Source organism: Rana temporaria, chromosome 1 (genome assembly GCF_905171775.1).
Source record: "Rana temporaria chromosome 1, aRanTem1.1, whole genome shotgun sequence".
Classification (NCBI taxonomy): domain Eukaryota; kingdom Metazoa; phylum Chordata; class Amphibia; order Anura; family Ranidae; genus Rana; species Rana temporaria.
In genome coordinates this window covers 239016557-239031903 of record NC_053489.1, presented here as the reverse complement: position 1 = coordinate 239031903, position 15347 = coordinate 239016557, and the positions used below count along the sequence as shown (strand labels likewise).

General features: G+C 43.6%; 1 protein-coding gene across 1 annotated transcript in view; it reads left to right on the top strand.

Annotated features, from left to right (window-relative positions):
• The first annotated feature begins 43 nt into the window (after positions 1 to 43).
• TPCN1 (two pore segment channel 1) overlaps positions 44 to 15347 on the top strand; it is a 138708-nt gene continuing 123404 nt past the window's right edge. The window contains exons 1-2 of the mRNA XM_040351920.1: positions 44 to 261; positions 9036 to 9319. Coding sequence (XP_040207854.1) covers positions 9217 to 9319 — 103 coding nt within the window. The 5' untranslated portion in view covers positions 44 to 261; positions 9036 to 9216. The remainder of the gene's footprint in view (positions 262 to 9035; positions 9320 to 15347) is intronic.

The following is a 15347-nucleotide window of genomic DNA, read 5'->3' as shown; positions in this document are numbered from 1 at the left end:
TCTCATGTTGACATGAATTACTACCGCACAGCCAGCATACGGACGCCGGAGATAGGCTGGGCTGCAAAGGAATGCTACGCTTGCGCACATAGCGGAAAGAGGATCTGTGGTGCGCATGCGTAGAGAAATCATGCACGGTCTTGGCGCTGCTGGTGATGTGCTGGTGCTGTGAGTGGCTCTAGATTCGGGAGCGCCCCCCCCCCCCCCCCTTGTCACGTGATATTACAGCGGGCTCGAAGATGCTGAGGAGCCGAGTCTGAGGTGAGAAGCTGGGTGGGTGAGCGCTGTACGGGGTGGGGGGACTTATCTCCCTGGGGTGAGACCCTCACATATAAGTGTGTCCTTCATACCCCCAAGAGGGAGTACTTCATTACCTCTGTGTGTAAGAGGGAGCTGAGGGCTTCGTCTACCTCTATGGTAAGAGTCCTCTATGACACCAATGTGAAAAGGAGGAGGAGAACTCTACATAGGGAAACTTTCCTCAATGAAAAGTTACACAAACTTCCTGTTTTTCTAGACACAACAATAGAGTTCTACAAACAGAAACGTGGAAGTAGAAAGTAGTTCTCCGGCATTATCTGCCAGTATTAACCACTTAAGACCCGGACCTTTAGGCAACTAAAGGACCCGGCCAGTTTTTGCGATTCGGCACTGCGTCGCTTTAACTGACAATTGCGCGGTCGTGCGACGTGGCTCCCTAATAAAATTGGCGTCCTTTTTTCCCCACAAATAGAGCTTTCTTTTGGTGGTATTTGATCACCTCTGCGGTTTTTATTTTTTGCGCTATAAACAAAAATAGAGCGACAATTTTGAAAAAAATGCAATATTTTTTACTTTTTGCTATAATAAATATCCCCCAAAAACATATATAACATCTTTTTTCCTCAGTTTAGGCCGATACGTATTCTTCTACCTATTTTTGGTAAAAAAAAATCGCAATAATCGTTTATCGGTTGGTTTGCGCAAAATTTATAGTGTTTACAAAATAGGGGATAGTTTTTTTTTTTTTTTGTTTTTTTTTTACTACTAATTGCGGCGATCAGCGATTTTTTTCGTGACTGCGACATTATGGCGGACAATTTTGACACATTTTTGGGACAATTATCATTTTCACAGCAAAAAATGCATTTAAATTGCATTCTTTATTGTGAAAATGACAGTTGCAGTTTGGGAGTTAAACACAGGGGGCGCTGTAACATTTAGGGATCACTGTGTATGTGTAGGGGGGTGTGGCTGTAGGAATGACGTCATCGATCGTGTCTTCCCTATAAAGGGGATGACGCGATCGATGCGCCGACACAGTGAAGCACGGGGAAGCCGTGTTTACACACGGCTCTCCCCGTTCTTCAGCTCCGGGGAGCGATCGCGACGGAGCCGCTATAAACGAATAGCCGCGCCGTCGTGCCGGATGGCTCCTGAAGCCACGGGGACCGCCGCATGTACCGGGGGGGGGGTCCCGATCAGACCCCCGACACACGTCAAGCAGAGCACGTATATATACGTTGATGTGCCTGCCTGTGCCATTCTGCTGACGTATATGTACATGAGGCGGTCCTTAAGTGGTTAAAACCAGTTGCCGACCAGCAGTGGTCATTTTGACAGGGAACTTCGATTTCGTTTTCGTCTTTTGACTATAATTCTATTTTAGTTTCCGTCCCATTTTAGTCATCTTCAATTGTTTTAGTCGTATTTAGTTGACTAAAATCTCCAGTACATTTTAGTCGACAAACTCATTTTAGTTGTCTAGAATCGAATAAATGTGGTTAAAGCAGAGTTCCACCCAAAAATGTGGCGTTTCATTTGTTTTGGAGGGGGGGAGTGGATACTCAGTTTTTATGGGCACCGCGGCGACGGAAGGAAGTTCACCTCTCCCCCTCCCTGCAGTCTTCTGGGACACGTCCTGGAAGATTGCCCGGCCATTCACAGCACAGCTCGTGCATGCCTGGCTGTGGAGCCTCAGCCGGGCGCCCACACTTAGACTTACTTTACCAGCGCTGCAGCGTGAGACGTTGCACTGGCTGTGCAGACCTGCTGCACCTCCCGCCCCGCTGGTATTACACACTCGTTACTGGTTAACAAGGAGGCGGGAGCAGGGAGGTGGCAACAGGTCTGCACTAAACACCTCATTGGCTGCTAGGATGCCCGTGGTCCCAGCAGCCAACACAGAGAGACGCCGGGAGGGATTGCGGGATCAGCGCTGCATAATGCCATGGGCGTATATGCAGCGCAGGTTTCACAGCTAACAGGACTCCAGCTGCGGGCTGGAAGAAATAGCCTGGCGGGCCGGATGTGGCTCGCGGGCCGTACTTTGGAGACCCCTGGTCTACAATATTGCCATTAGTGTGTGGATTCTAACAGTCACCACTTTTTATCAACTCCTCTTTCTCTCTCGGCATTCGCAATGACAATAGAGGTAATTATCACACTAAAAAGACTATTGGGGCAGGGCCCCGACGTAAGGCTGCCCTTTTTGACATTTGGCAATCTATTTTTCTTTTTCATTACTGTGATATTTACCTCTATTGTCAAATTTGTCAATGCTAAGAGAAAGAGAGAGGAGTTGATAAAAAGTGGTGGTTGTTATTGTTCCACATACTAATGGCATTTGTTGTTGTAGCTTGAGCATTTTTTCCTATGAATTTAAATTGACAATTAAAACTGTTTTTGAAAATCACCTTTACCCTCAGCTTCTTTAGCAAGGCAGTGGTCATCTTGGAGGTGTGTTTGGGGCATTATCATGTTGGCATACTGCCCTGTGGCCCAGTCTCTGAAGTGAGGGGATCATGATCTGCTTCAGTATGTCACAGTACATGTTGGCATTCATGGTTCCCTCAATGAACTGTAGCTCCCCAGTGCCGGCAGAACTCATGCAGCCCCAGACCATGACACACCCACCACCATGCTTAACTGTAGGCAAAACACACTTGTCTTTGTTCTCCTCACCTGGCTGCCACCACACACGCTTGACACCATCTGAACCAAATAAGTTTCTCTTGGTCTCATCAAACCACAGGACATGGTTTCAGTAATAGTCTAGTCAATATTCCAATCGCACACATTCCTTGACTTGAAATGGCTCATAGAAAAAAAGTGGGTGCTGAAGCGTTCACCAGTTGGGCACTGGAACCATCAGACAAACGAACATATTCGTCAGCACACCATGGATCGTAACGTCCAAAGAATTTAATGCAAAGCAAGCATCATAGAACGTGCAACGTTTCGAGGCCACGCAGGACCTCTTCGTCAGGCGAAGCGGTCCTGCGTGGCTTCAAAACGTTGCACAGTAAGCAAAGAATAGGGTATGTAAAAGTCCTTGTTACTGGTACCTTAGACCTAAATGAGCATTTAACCAGTGGTGGCTGGTACTTGTTTCTTTTGGGGGGGCAGTAAACGGCAGCATGAATCTATCCATTACTCATGTAGGCGGTGTCGTGGATAGAGGGGGCGGTACACGTGTGCCCTGAATGGACAGGCCGCCCATGCATTTAACCACTTCAGTGCATGGGAGGCCTTGTTGCAGGGGAGGATTTTTATTTTCCCCAGAGTCCAAGCTCTAGGTATGTGAGTGCAGACAATGGGAATTTGGCATTAGATGGTGATAAGGAGTGTCACCTATTGTGCATGCGTGAAGCACGCTGCACTTTCTAACTACCCATTCCCCCCCTGAAAGGTGCCAAATGTGGCACCGGGGGAAGGAAGCAGATAAGCAGAGGTTCTACTTTTTGGTGTAACTCCACTTTAACTAGTGGCCGACCAGTCCCTTGCACGAGAGCCCGTAGCTATACGTCGGCTCTCGCGCAGGCCACTAGGGGCGCGTGCGCGCCCCCCGCTTGCCCCCAAATCCCGTGCGCGGCGGGCACACGCGATCGCTCGTTACAGTGCGGGGACTGGGAGCTGTGTGTGTAAACACACAGCTCCCGGTCCTGTCAGGGAGAGAAATGCTGATCTTCTGTTCATACAATGTATGAACAGCGATCAGTCATTTCCCCTAGTGATTCCACCCCCCCTACAGTTAGAACACACCCAGGGAACATACTTAACCCCTTCCCCGCCCCCTAGTGTTAACCCCTTCACTGCCAGTGGCATTTTTATAGTAATCCAATGCATTTTTACAGCACTGATCGCTATAAAAATGCCAATGGTCCCAAAAATGTGTCAGAAGTGTCCGCCATAATGTCGCAGTACCGAAAAAATATTGTTGATCGCCGCCATTACTAGTTAAAAAAAAAATATATTAATAAAAATGCCATAAAAATACCCCCTATTTTGTAAACGCTATAACTTTTGCGCAAACCAATCAATAAATGCTTATTGCGACTTTTTTTTTTACCAAAAATAGGTAGAAGAATACGTATCGGCCTAAACTGAGGGGGAAAAAGTATTTTTTTATATATTTTTGGGGGATATTTATTATAGCAAAAAGTAAAAAATATTGAATTATTTTCAAAATTGTCGCTCTATTTTTGTTTATAACGCAAAAAATAAAAACTGCAGAGGTGATCAAATGCCACCAAAAGAAAGCTCTATATAAAGGGAAAATGTTGTTTTTGTTTGGGAGCCACGTCGCATGACTGCGCAATTGTCCGTTAAAGCGACGCAGTGCCGAATCGCAAAAAGGCGCAAGGTCCTTAACCTGCATAATGGTCCGGGTCTTAAGTGGTTAAGGATTTTTCATCTTTAACAATCAAATTTTCAGGACCAAACAGCTAAACAAGAATTATTTGTTTAACCACTTCAAAACCGCACGCTGTCATATGACGTCCAAAAAGGGGATCTCTTATCCCGGGTGGACGTCATATGACGTTTTGTACTTTGTGCGGTGATATCTGAATGATGCCTGCACTTAGAGGCATCATTCAGATATCATTTTGTTCCAAGGGCGATCCTGCGCACCATAAGAACGATCATAGCGGCGGTTCCGCTGCTTAATCGTTCTTTTAGGCGGCGGTGTTTCTCTGGGCTCTCCTGTGCCATCGGGGGCCCAGAGAGATGATCGCTGTGCGCCAGATGAGAGGCATAGAGATGACTGGAGACCAGTCATCTCTATGACCGTCGGAGGCCCGGGCGCGATGTGATGACGTCACGTCGGGGTACCCTAAGTAAACAAACCGCAATTGCGGCTAGTAAGAATGAGATCTGTGAATTTTTTTTCGCAGTCTCATTCTTTCCAGACTGGAGGAGAGATGTGGGGTCTTATTGACCCCGCATCTCTCCTTAACCACTTGCTTACTGGGCACATATACCCCCCTCCCGCCCAGGTGAAATTTCAGCTTCCGGCACTGCGTTGCTTTAACTGACAATTGCGCAGTGGCTCCCAAAGAAAATTTACGTCCTTTTTTTCCCCACAAGTAGAGCTTTCTTTTGGTGGTATTTGATCACCTGCGGTTTTTAGTTTTTGCGCTATAAACAAAAAAAGAGCGAAAATTTTGAAAAAAAATCTATATTTTTTACTTGTTGCTATAATAAATAGGCCAATTATTTTAAAAATATTTTTTTTTTCCAGTCTAGGCCGATACGTATTCTTCTACATATTTTTGGTAAACACAAATAAAAAAATCGCAATAAGCGACTGGTTTGCGCAAAAGTTATAGCGCCTACAAAATAGGGGACAGAATTATAATTTTTTTTAATTGATTTTTTACTAGTAATGGGGTCGATTTGCGATTTTTATTGGGACTGCGACATTATGGCGGACATATAGGTCACTTTTGACACATTTTTTTGGCACCATTCACATTTATACTGCGATCAGTGCGATAAATATGCACTAATTACTGTATAAATGTGACTGGCAGGGAAGGGGTTAAATGTGTACCCTGCATAGTGTTTACACACACAGATCCACGTCCTTGTCTGTGTAACGGGCATGTGCATCGGCATATTAGTGGTATTGCGGCCACGCGCCCGCCCCCCAGTGGTTGGAGGCCGTATATAGACTACCTCCCGGCAATTGGCATCCACACTGCGGCCGTACAAAGTCGTACGGCCGGCAGGAAGTGGTTAAAGAGGACCTGTCGCACACTATTCCTATTACAAGGGATGTTTACATTCCTTGTAATAGGAATAAAAGCGATCGGAAAAAAAGTGTAAAAAAAAAATAAGTAAAAAAAATAAGATAAAAAAAAAATTAAAATGCCCCTGTCCCTGGTAGCTCGCGCTCAGAAGCGAACGCACACGTAAGTCCCGCCCACGTATGTAAACGTCGTTCAAACCACACATGTGAGGTGTCGCCGCGTGCGTTAGAGCATGTGCAACAATTCTAGCACCTCCTAGACCTCCTCTATAACTCAAAACTGGTAACCTGTAAAATTGTTAAAGCCTCGCCTATGGAGATTTTTAAGTAACGAAGTTTGGCGCCATTCCATGAGTGTGCGCAATTTTAAAGCATGACATGTTAGGTATCTATTTCCTCGGCGTAACATCATCTTTCATATTTTACAAAAAAAATGGGCTAATTTTACTGTTGTGTTATTTTTTAATTTATGAAACCATTTCTTTTTACAAAAAAAGGCGTTTGAAAAATTATTGCGCAAATACCGTGCAGGATAAAAAGTTGCAATGACCGCCATTTTATTCCCTAGGGTGTCTGCTAAAAAAACATATATAATGTTTGGGGGTTCTGAGTAATTTTCTAACAAAAGAATGATGATTTGTACATGTAGGAAAGAAGTGCCAGAAAAGGCCCGGTATGGAGGTGGGTTTTAAAGCCCTGTATTGAAGGGGTTAAACACATGGGATGGTCCAGATACACACAGAAGGAATACATAAGAATACTTGTAACCAAGTGTTTTCGACTCTCTCTTGTTTTGAGGTCTCTACAATTAGGAAAGTAGTCTTGTGTATGGCATGCAAATAGTACTTTTCTATTTGTAATTTTTACTAAAATAATCATGACACAAGTAGCGGAGTCATAGATCCAAGCCTTTCAAACATTAAACACAACAAAGCAAAGATCAATCAAGTGATTGTAAAGTCTCGTTTTTCTTTCTATAAAAATAACAAACATGTTATACTTACCTGTCCTGTGCAGTGGATAATACACAGAGCGGCCCAGATCCTCCTCCTTTTCGGGTCCCTCTTCGGTGCTATTAGCCCCTGCCTTCTGTCGAGTGCTTCCACAGTAAGCAGCTTGCTATGGTGGTGTATTGTCACAGTTTGCTGCCTACCCTAGAATGCTCCGGAAGTCACGTGGCGGCCAACTGCGCATGCGCTCCAAACGCAAATGCGATGTGTTCCAATTGATTCACGACAGTGCACACCAGTGAAACCTCGGTCGGCATCCAGGCTCTTTCCTTAACATCCCCGTGGATTGGAGGATGTAAAAAAAAGAGCCAGGCGGCCGAGCTCGCCCTGAATGCCGGGTTCGCTGGTGTGTACTGTCGAAAATCCATTGGAGCGCATGCGCAGTTGGCCGCCACGTGACTTCCGCAGCATTCTACGATAGGCAGTGGCACCCGAGCCAAGTCACGGCTTCCTGTATCCATTCAGACATGGGACCGTGGTCTGGCCCTATCCCCTCTCTCTTCTGATTGGCTGGCTGGATGACTGGCAGCAGGAGCCAATGGCGCCACTTCTGTGACTCAGCCAATCAGGAGGGAGTGTGCTGGATGGTTGAGACAGTAGTGGATATCACTGGACAGAGATGGAGCTTATGTTGAAAAAAAGCCGCTGTACTAATTATGTGAAGTTAGTACAGCGATCTCCCCCTGTTGTGTTCTGACGGGGGGGGGGGAGGAGGAGGTCCCCGCCAAAACCTTCTGATCAGTGCTCTTTGCTTTTGGCTAAATATATTAAATTAGAGACTCAGAGACACATGTACGGCAGAGCTCTATACCCTGTAAACAGTCATTTCAGCAAAAAAAATTTTTTCCTTTAGTGACCCTTTAAGTGGTTAAACTTCCCTCATTTACAGACTGAAGTTCATTCCCTTTGATCTAAAGAACCAACGTTACAATGTTTATAGTCAGCTCAGCAGCTGAGGAATGTTGTGAAACTTGGCAGACTGCTTTTATTTTTATTTTTTTACAGTTGTGTGCTTGAGCAGAGAATTCTGTATAGAACTAGGAAGGGAAAAGAATTGCGATCTTGATTCTTAATTGGCAGCTCTAGTATGTATCAAAAAGTTTTTTTCTGCTTTTTATAGCTCATTATAATGCTTTTGTATTTTTAGCAAATATTACTCCAAGCATAAAAAGATACAGTAAGAATTTGTAGTTATTTAAAATGTAATTGATTAGAAAACATTTACACTAAATTTGGTGACACCACGCGGTCAATTTTAGATTGAGCAACTCTTATCAGTGGGTAATCGGAAACATATCGGACTCTCTAAAGTGGTACAGGTGTTAAAACAACTGAAGGTAAAACACGCCCACTAGGATTTAGCCCATTAACAAAAGTAAGTTAGGTCATATGTCTTGTAAAGTCTAGACCTTTTACCCATATATGTAGCCTGGCAAGTGATGCATTTCATTTTTTTTGCAGCTTCTAATGACAGACTGACACTGTCCATGGCTGTTTGCATGTAATCGATCAAGGTGGGACAGATGAGTGTCCCTGTATGTAGACTGTATCCATTGTGCTTATCTGTCTGTAACACAGGTAATCGCTCCATGTGTGATTACATGCAGACAGCTGCTGAGTTTCTCGGCTTGTCATTGCTGTTTACAGATCTTTATCCATAGCTAAGTGAAAACCTCTGCCCATAACTGCTGCAGATACTGTGAGCTGGGCAGTGTACTACCAGAAATGCTGTGTGAATGAACCCTAAAGCTGGATACACACTATACAATTTTCTGCAGATTTGTGTCTTCAGATTTACCAAAACCATATAATATGAGGTCAAACTTTAAGAGTTTCAATTTGTATGCAATCGGACAGACCTTGCACTACCGGTACATGGTTTTGGTAAATCTAAAGGAAATTAGACAAAACAAAAGTGGTATAGTGTGTATGGGGTCTAAGATCATTGATTTATAATGTTTTAATATCAAATGTGGCTTGGTTAAATTATTTCTCACTATTGTTGTTTGCAGAAGCGCCAGTTTGTTTTTTTTCCCTGAGGAGATGAAGTTGCCGATGTGTCAGCCAGTTTTAAAGCTTCTCCATTCGTGAGACCCTCCATGTTAGTCCTCTCTGCCGGAAGACTGAGCATATTGTCAGATGAACCTCACATAGTCACCAGAATCTCAAGAAGATTGCTGGATTATTTTAGGAATGGCTGGAAAACAGGAAGACGATGACCCACTACTTATCTTAGAAGAAAATGGAGGTTTTGGAGATGCTTCTGGTGAGGACACAAACAGTGATGTGGCTTTAGGTAAGAAACTCACAATTCTTCTAACCATCCAAGAAGTAATCCTAAACTAGCCACTGTTTATCTATTTCCGTGACCCGCTATAATAAATTTTTGCCAAAGAACATTTTTTATTGATTATATTATAAGTTGTCTTTTATTTAGTCGTTTACTTGTACTCAGGTAAATGCTCCGATGCTTCACCCGATACCTGGGTAGTCAGGGATGATAGGTGCGGCGGGGGAGTTACTGTTTAGGATAATACTTCCCCTGTGATCAGTCAAACTTCAAGTGTTCTAGAAGTAAGGTAATTTATTTCAAATGTAGTGGTACAGATGGATGAGATATTCATGCTGAGAAAAAAGCAGAAGTCGCATACAGACACGAGGTGTGTGACCTTTTTTATAGAGTCAACAGGAAGAATACTATTGGCTAAAAGTTCACTAGTGGCTAATGACGCAAAACAGCTTTATTGCCAATCACAGTGCCTTTTTACAATTCGTAGCAAAGCTTGATTTTAAGGAAGTAACACAAACAATAGAAATATACAAGTTAAAGGATCACTAAACAAAAAAATGTTTTGGGCTAAATAGCTTGCTTTACCTTATAGCAGTCTTGATTTCATGTCCTCATTGTCTGTTTTTGCTTTGAAGCAGCTGAAATCCTCACTTCCTGGTTCTCTGGCTCCATAGTAAATTTCTCATGGGAGCTTCTCACTGTGGTCTAAGCTTTGTGTCTAAAACTCCTCAGAACCAATCAGATTAATTTTAAAAACAAAACACTGCCCTGGATTTGTTTGTTTTTGTTCTGTGTGTCTCTTTACTTCACATAAACATGAAATCAGTTTAAAAGCGAAAGTGAAACTAGAGGCACATTATATGATAGAATTTAATCTATTTTTCATCATTTTTAAAAGGAATCCGTTAACTTTTATGTCTCTATACCCTGTAAACAGTCATTTCAGCAAAACATTTTTTTTCCTTTAGTGACCCTTTAAAGCAACGTGTCTTCAGAAGCCATTACAGAAATTGAAAACCATTTTACATTCCTATAAATAGTCACACAATGCATATAAAAAAAGTTTCCAACAGTTACATGCACCGATCTGCCTGTATACATTTCAATAAAGACTGACGGCCTCTCCCTGGACCCCCTCCCCCCTTATCGGCTGCTTTAGTGTAATTTTTTACAGGGTTGATCGGTGCTTGTAACTCCCCCCAAAGCCGCACCGTTCACCGCTGACTGTCCCTGTATCCCCCTCCGTGCTGCTGCTGTCCTCCTCCACGCTGTGTCCCGCTCTGTGATGCTGCTCTTGATAGTTATATTTTGTTTAACTGCCGTTAGGAGTTTACCTCTCTCTGGACTCTTTTCTTCCACCTCATGTTTCACATTCTATGGTATTTCATGGACCTTCTTTAGGCTGCAGAATTGTATACCAATTCAGCACTAGAACAACAGGGGTTGTGAAGAGCTGCCGATACCGTCAGAAAAGGGAAAACGGGCCACCAATAGTGTAAAACAGATCAGCTATTAAAGGGGTTGTAAAGGCAAAAATATTTTCCTCTTAAATTAAAGTCTGACAGTAGCTGATAAAGTAAAAAGTAATGTTTTGCATTATAACTAGCTTGATACCTGTTGAAATCGAGCGGTTTTATTCACCTCCAGCACTCCTGAATCGTTATTCTCACTGACTTCCTGGTTTGCGGTGCGCATTCATTCTTGCTACATCACGGCCTAATGGGAACTGTATTAGCCTCCATGCCTGTGAGGGATAAGAGATCATCTTCACGCAGGGCTGTAGTCATAGGGAGGGGGTGAGCACATTCTGCTTTCCACCATGCAAAACGGCTCAGGTGCTGGTGGAAAGCAAGAAGAGGAGAGACAGGAAATGGCATTTTCAAACCTGGATTACTGTATTTTGGAGGTCAAAAGGAAAAACGAGGTAAGTGATATTTAAATGCTCTAGCTTACAGCAATCAATTGATCTAATAAAAAACGAACCTTTAGTGTTCCTTTAACCTAGCCAATCTTGACATAGTTGACACAGTTTTCTTGGGGACAGATGGTACTTTCTTTTGATACTAAACGTTAAATTACCGTATTTATCGGGGTAAGTTGCCCCTAATTCTTGTGGAAACGTTTTTTTTTTTTGTACTTACAGTTTTGGTGTCTTGCGCAGCGTCCATCGGCGGCCTCGTCGGGTCCGGCGTCCGTCTGCGGCTTCTGGTGTCCTCTTCGTCGGGTCCGGCGTCCTTCTGCGGCGTCCTCCCCGCTCGTTTCCCGCACCGAGTTTGAATACTGCGCCGACATATACAGAGCGCAGTACACTCGTGTATCGTCGGGCAGGCTCGGCAACTCTCGCGCTGACGTCCTGTACGTCCAGGACGTCAGCGCGAGAGTACCAGAGACTGCTTTTTTAGAGCGAAAATTGTAAATGTTATGGGAAAAAAAACAAAGGATTTTCTGGTGATTTAAACCACATAAAATTAAAAAAGAAAGAATAGGCGTGTGTGTTTTTTTTTTTTTTTTTTTATTACTTTTTATATAGGTATATATATATATATAATATATATATAATTATAGTGTGTGTGGCGAGTAGCACTCTCACCTTGCAGTAAAAATCGTTGCTGGTTCGAATCCCGACTACGACACTACCTGCCTGGAGTTTGCATGTTCTCTCTGTGCCTGCGTGGGTTTTCTCCGGGTGCTCCGGTTTCCTCCAACACTCCAAAGACATGCTGGTAGGTTAATTGGCTTTTGCCTAAATTGGCCCTAGTATAGGAATGTGAGTTAGGGACCTTAGATTGTAAGCTCATTCAGGGTAGGGACTGATGTGAATGTACATTGTATATGTAAAGCGCTGTGTAAATTGACGGTGCTATACAAGTACCTAAAATAGATATAGATTTGTTTGTTTTGGAAAAATATGTTGTGTATCTACTGGATTTTATTTATTAAGCTTCAATGACAATAGAAGTCTGCATCTTTGAAAATATATTGAAAGACTCAAAGGCTAAGTTGCACCAGTTTGAACAGAAAACAGTCTGAAGTGTAAAGGCCCATACACACGATCGGACTTTTCGACAACAACGGTCTGATGGACGTGTTTTATCCGATAATCTGACCGTCTGTATGCGCCATTGGACAATTGTTGTCGGAATTTCCACGGACAAATGTTCGCTGTGCATGCTGTCAAATTTTCCGACAACAAATGCCCGATGGAGGATCATCCGATCGTGTGTACACAAGTCCATTGGACTAAAATCCAACGTACAAAAACGCATGCTCAGAACCAATGCTAAACATCAGACAACAGTAGCAGAAGTTGCCCAAAGGGTGGCGGTAAAGAGCTGAAAAACCATGTGATTTGGTGAATGTTGGCTGAAAATGTTCTGCCATGTGTATGCAACGCCCAACACCCTTCGGACCAAAATCCACAGAAAAGTTAAATGCAACAACACTTTGAAGGCATCTAAAAAAAATGTTTTTTTCGTAAAGGACTAATGACATTTTTTTTAAAACTACTGATGTAATGTTATATTTATGGGTGGAACTCCACTTTAAGCATTACAAGTTAAACAGCAATTCTAATGTAATTTTTCACTATTTTCACTGCCATCTTCTTCCCTCTAATTAGAACCCCCAAACATTATATATATTTTTTATCCTAACACCCTAGAGAATAAAATAGCAATCGTTGCAATACTTCCTGTCACGCCGTATTTGCGCAGCAGTCTTACAAGCGCACTTTTTTGGAAAAAAAATATACTTTTTTTAATTAAAAAAATAAGTCAACAGTAAAGTTATCCCCATTTTTTTAATATTATGAAAGATAATGTTACGCCGAGTAAATTCATACTCAACATGTCACGCTTCAAAATTGCGTCCGCTCGTGGAATGCCGACAAACTTTTACCCTTTAAAATCCTTCATAGGCGACGTTTAAAAAAATCTACAGGTTGCATGTTTTGAGTTACAGAGGAGGTCTAGGGCTAGAATTATTGCTCTCGCTCTAACGATCTCGGCGATACCTCCCATGTGTCGTTTGAATACCGTTTACATATGCGGGCGCTACTTACGTATGTGTTCGCTTCTGCGTGCGAGCTTGGCGGGACGGGGCGTGTTTTCTGGCTCCTAACTTTTTTAGCTGGCTCCTAGATTCCAAGCAAATTTGTCAAAGCCTGTCTTAGACCCCATACACACTATTAGATTTTCTGCAGATTTTTGTCTTCAGATTTACCAAAACCATATAAAATGAGGTCAAACCTCACCTAAGAATTTTTGTACGAATTTCGCACCATTAGTGGGCTGCAGCAACAGCCAATTTTTGTGCAGCAATCTAATTTGAGGAATCAGACATGTTGGAAATATTTTGAAAAACGAACGATTTTCTAATCAATGATGGGAGAATAGTGCGAGAAATGTAATCGAAAAAGGAATGCACATGTGCAAGAAAAGAATATTCTCGGAGAGAAAAGAACATTCCTGGTTACGAAAATTATTTTCTGTAGCAACATGAGGTGAAATTGAAGGCTTGGTCGGCCGAATTTCGAAAATCAATGGTGGCATCATCGGATCACAAAAAAACAAACTTTCTTATTCTTAAAAGAAAATTTGTTCGAAATTCGACCATGTATGACCTGCTTAAGATTTTCAATTTGTATGCAATCAGGTAGGCCCTTGCACTTCATGGTTTTTGGTAAATTTGAAGACAAGAATCTGCAGAAAATCTAATAGTGTGTGTATGGGGCTTTAGTTGCAGGGCCCAGAAACAAGAGAGCGCATTTTGGCTCTCAGTGGAGCACTGAATTGCATCTACAGTAGCTCTGAAGTGACAGGACACCAAAAACAGAAACAAAATTGGGAGAAAAAAAACTGCAAATATTTTCAACAAAATAATAAATTCAGTGATGGATTTTGCAAACACAGTGATGGCATGGTAAAAACAGCATCCAACAATTTTTGTTCAGCCATCTTTCCCATACAAACGTTCATCATATAAGTATGCCTTAGTTACTTTGTAGGAACATGGCAGGGCTCAGAAACAAGGGAGCGCTGTCAATTTGTGGCCCTCTTTTTCGGCGCCAAGGGTTTTCACCAAGGTGCTCTGGACGATCTTCTTCTGCGAGCTTCTTCAAGCTCAGAGTTAGAGGTGGATGTATCTATCACCTGCCAGACCCTCCGGTAATTCGGTTGGCTGCTAAATGTTCAGAAGTCGGTGTTGGTACTGTCTCAGCGCCTGGAATTCCTGGGGTTGATCCTGGATTCCTCAGAGGCTAGAGTTTTTCTTCCCACAGAGAAACTACAGACACTGCAAGCTGCGATGCAGCCGTTGGCGACCCAAAAGTGGTCGTCGCTTCGCTTTTGCATGCGAGTTCTGGGTCTGATGGTGGCTTCCTTCGAGGCGGTTCCGTATGCTCAATTTCACACTCGTGTGTTACAGAGAGAAATTCTGTTGCGTTGGGACAAGCTCCCTTCGTTTCTGGATTACCAAGTCTGGGTGAGTCGCCTGGTCAGGTCCTCCCTAGTGTGGTGGCTGACATCTCCGGTGCTTCGGGCCGAGAAGTCGTCCCTCCCGTGCCATTGGACGGTGGTCACGACGGATGCCAGTCTCTCCGGGCCGGGGGGAGTCTGGGGTGTTTAGTCAGCCCAGGGGCGATGGACTCGGGAAGAGTCCCGCCTGCCAATCGATGTCCTGGAACTTGGGGCGATCAGGCTGTGCCTCTTCTCCAAGTGGTCTCTGAGACTGCAGGGGCGCCTGGTCAGGATTCAGTCGAACAACGCCACGGCTGTGGCGTATTTTAATCATCAAGGGGGCACGCGGAGCTCGGCTGCAGCGGCGGAAGTCACTTGCATCCTCCGGTGGGCCGAAAAGAACGTTCCGTCTCTTTGGGCCGTTTACATTCTGGGCGTAAAGGACTGGCAGGCGGACTACCTAAGTCGCCAAACGCTAGACCAAGGAGAATGGTCGCTACACCCAGATGTGTTTCAGAGTCTGTGTCTGAAATGGGGCACTCCAGACGTGGATCTTCTGGCGTCCCGACTCAATCGAA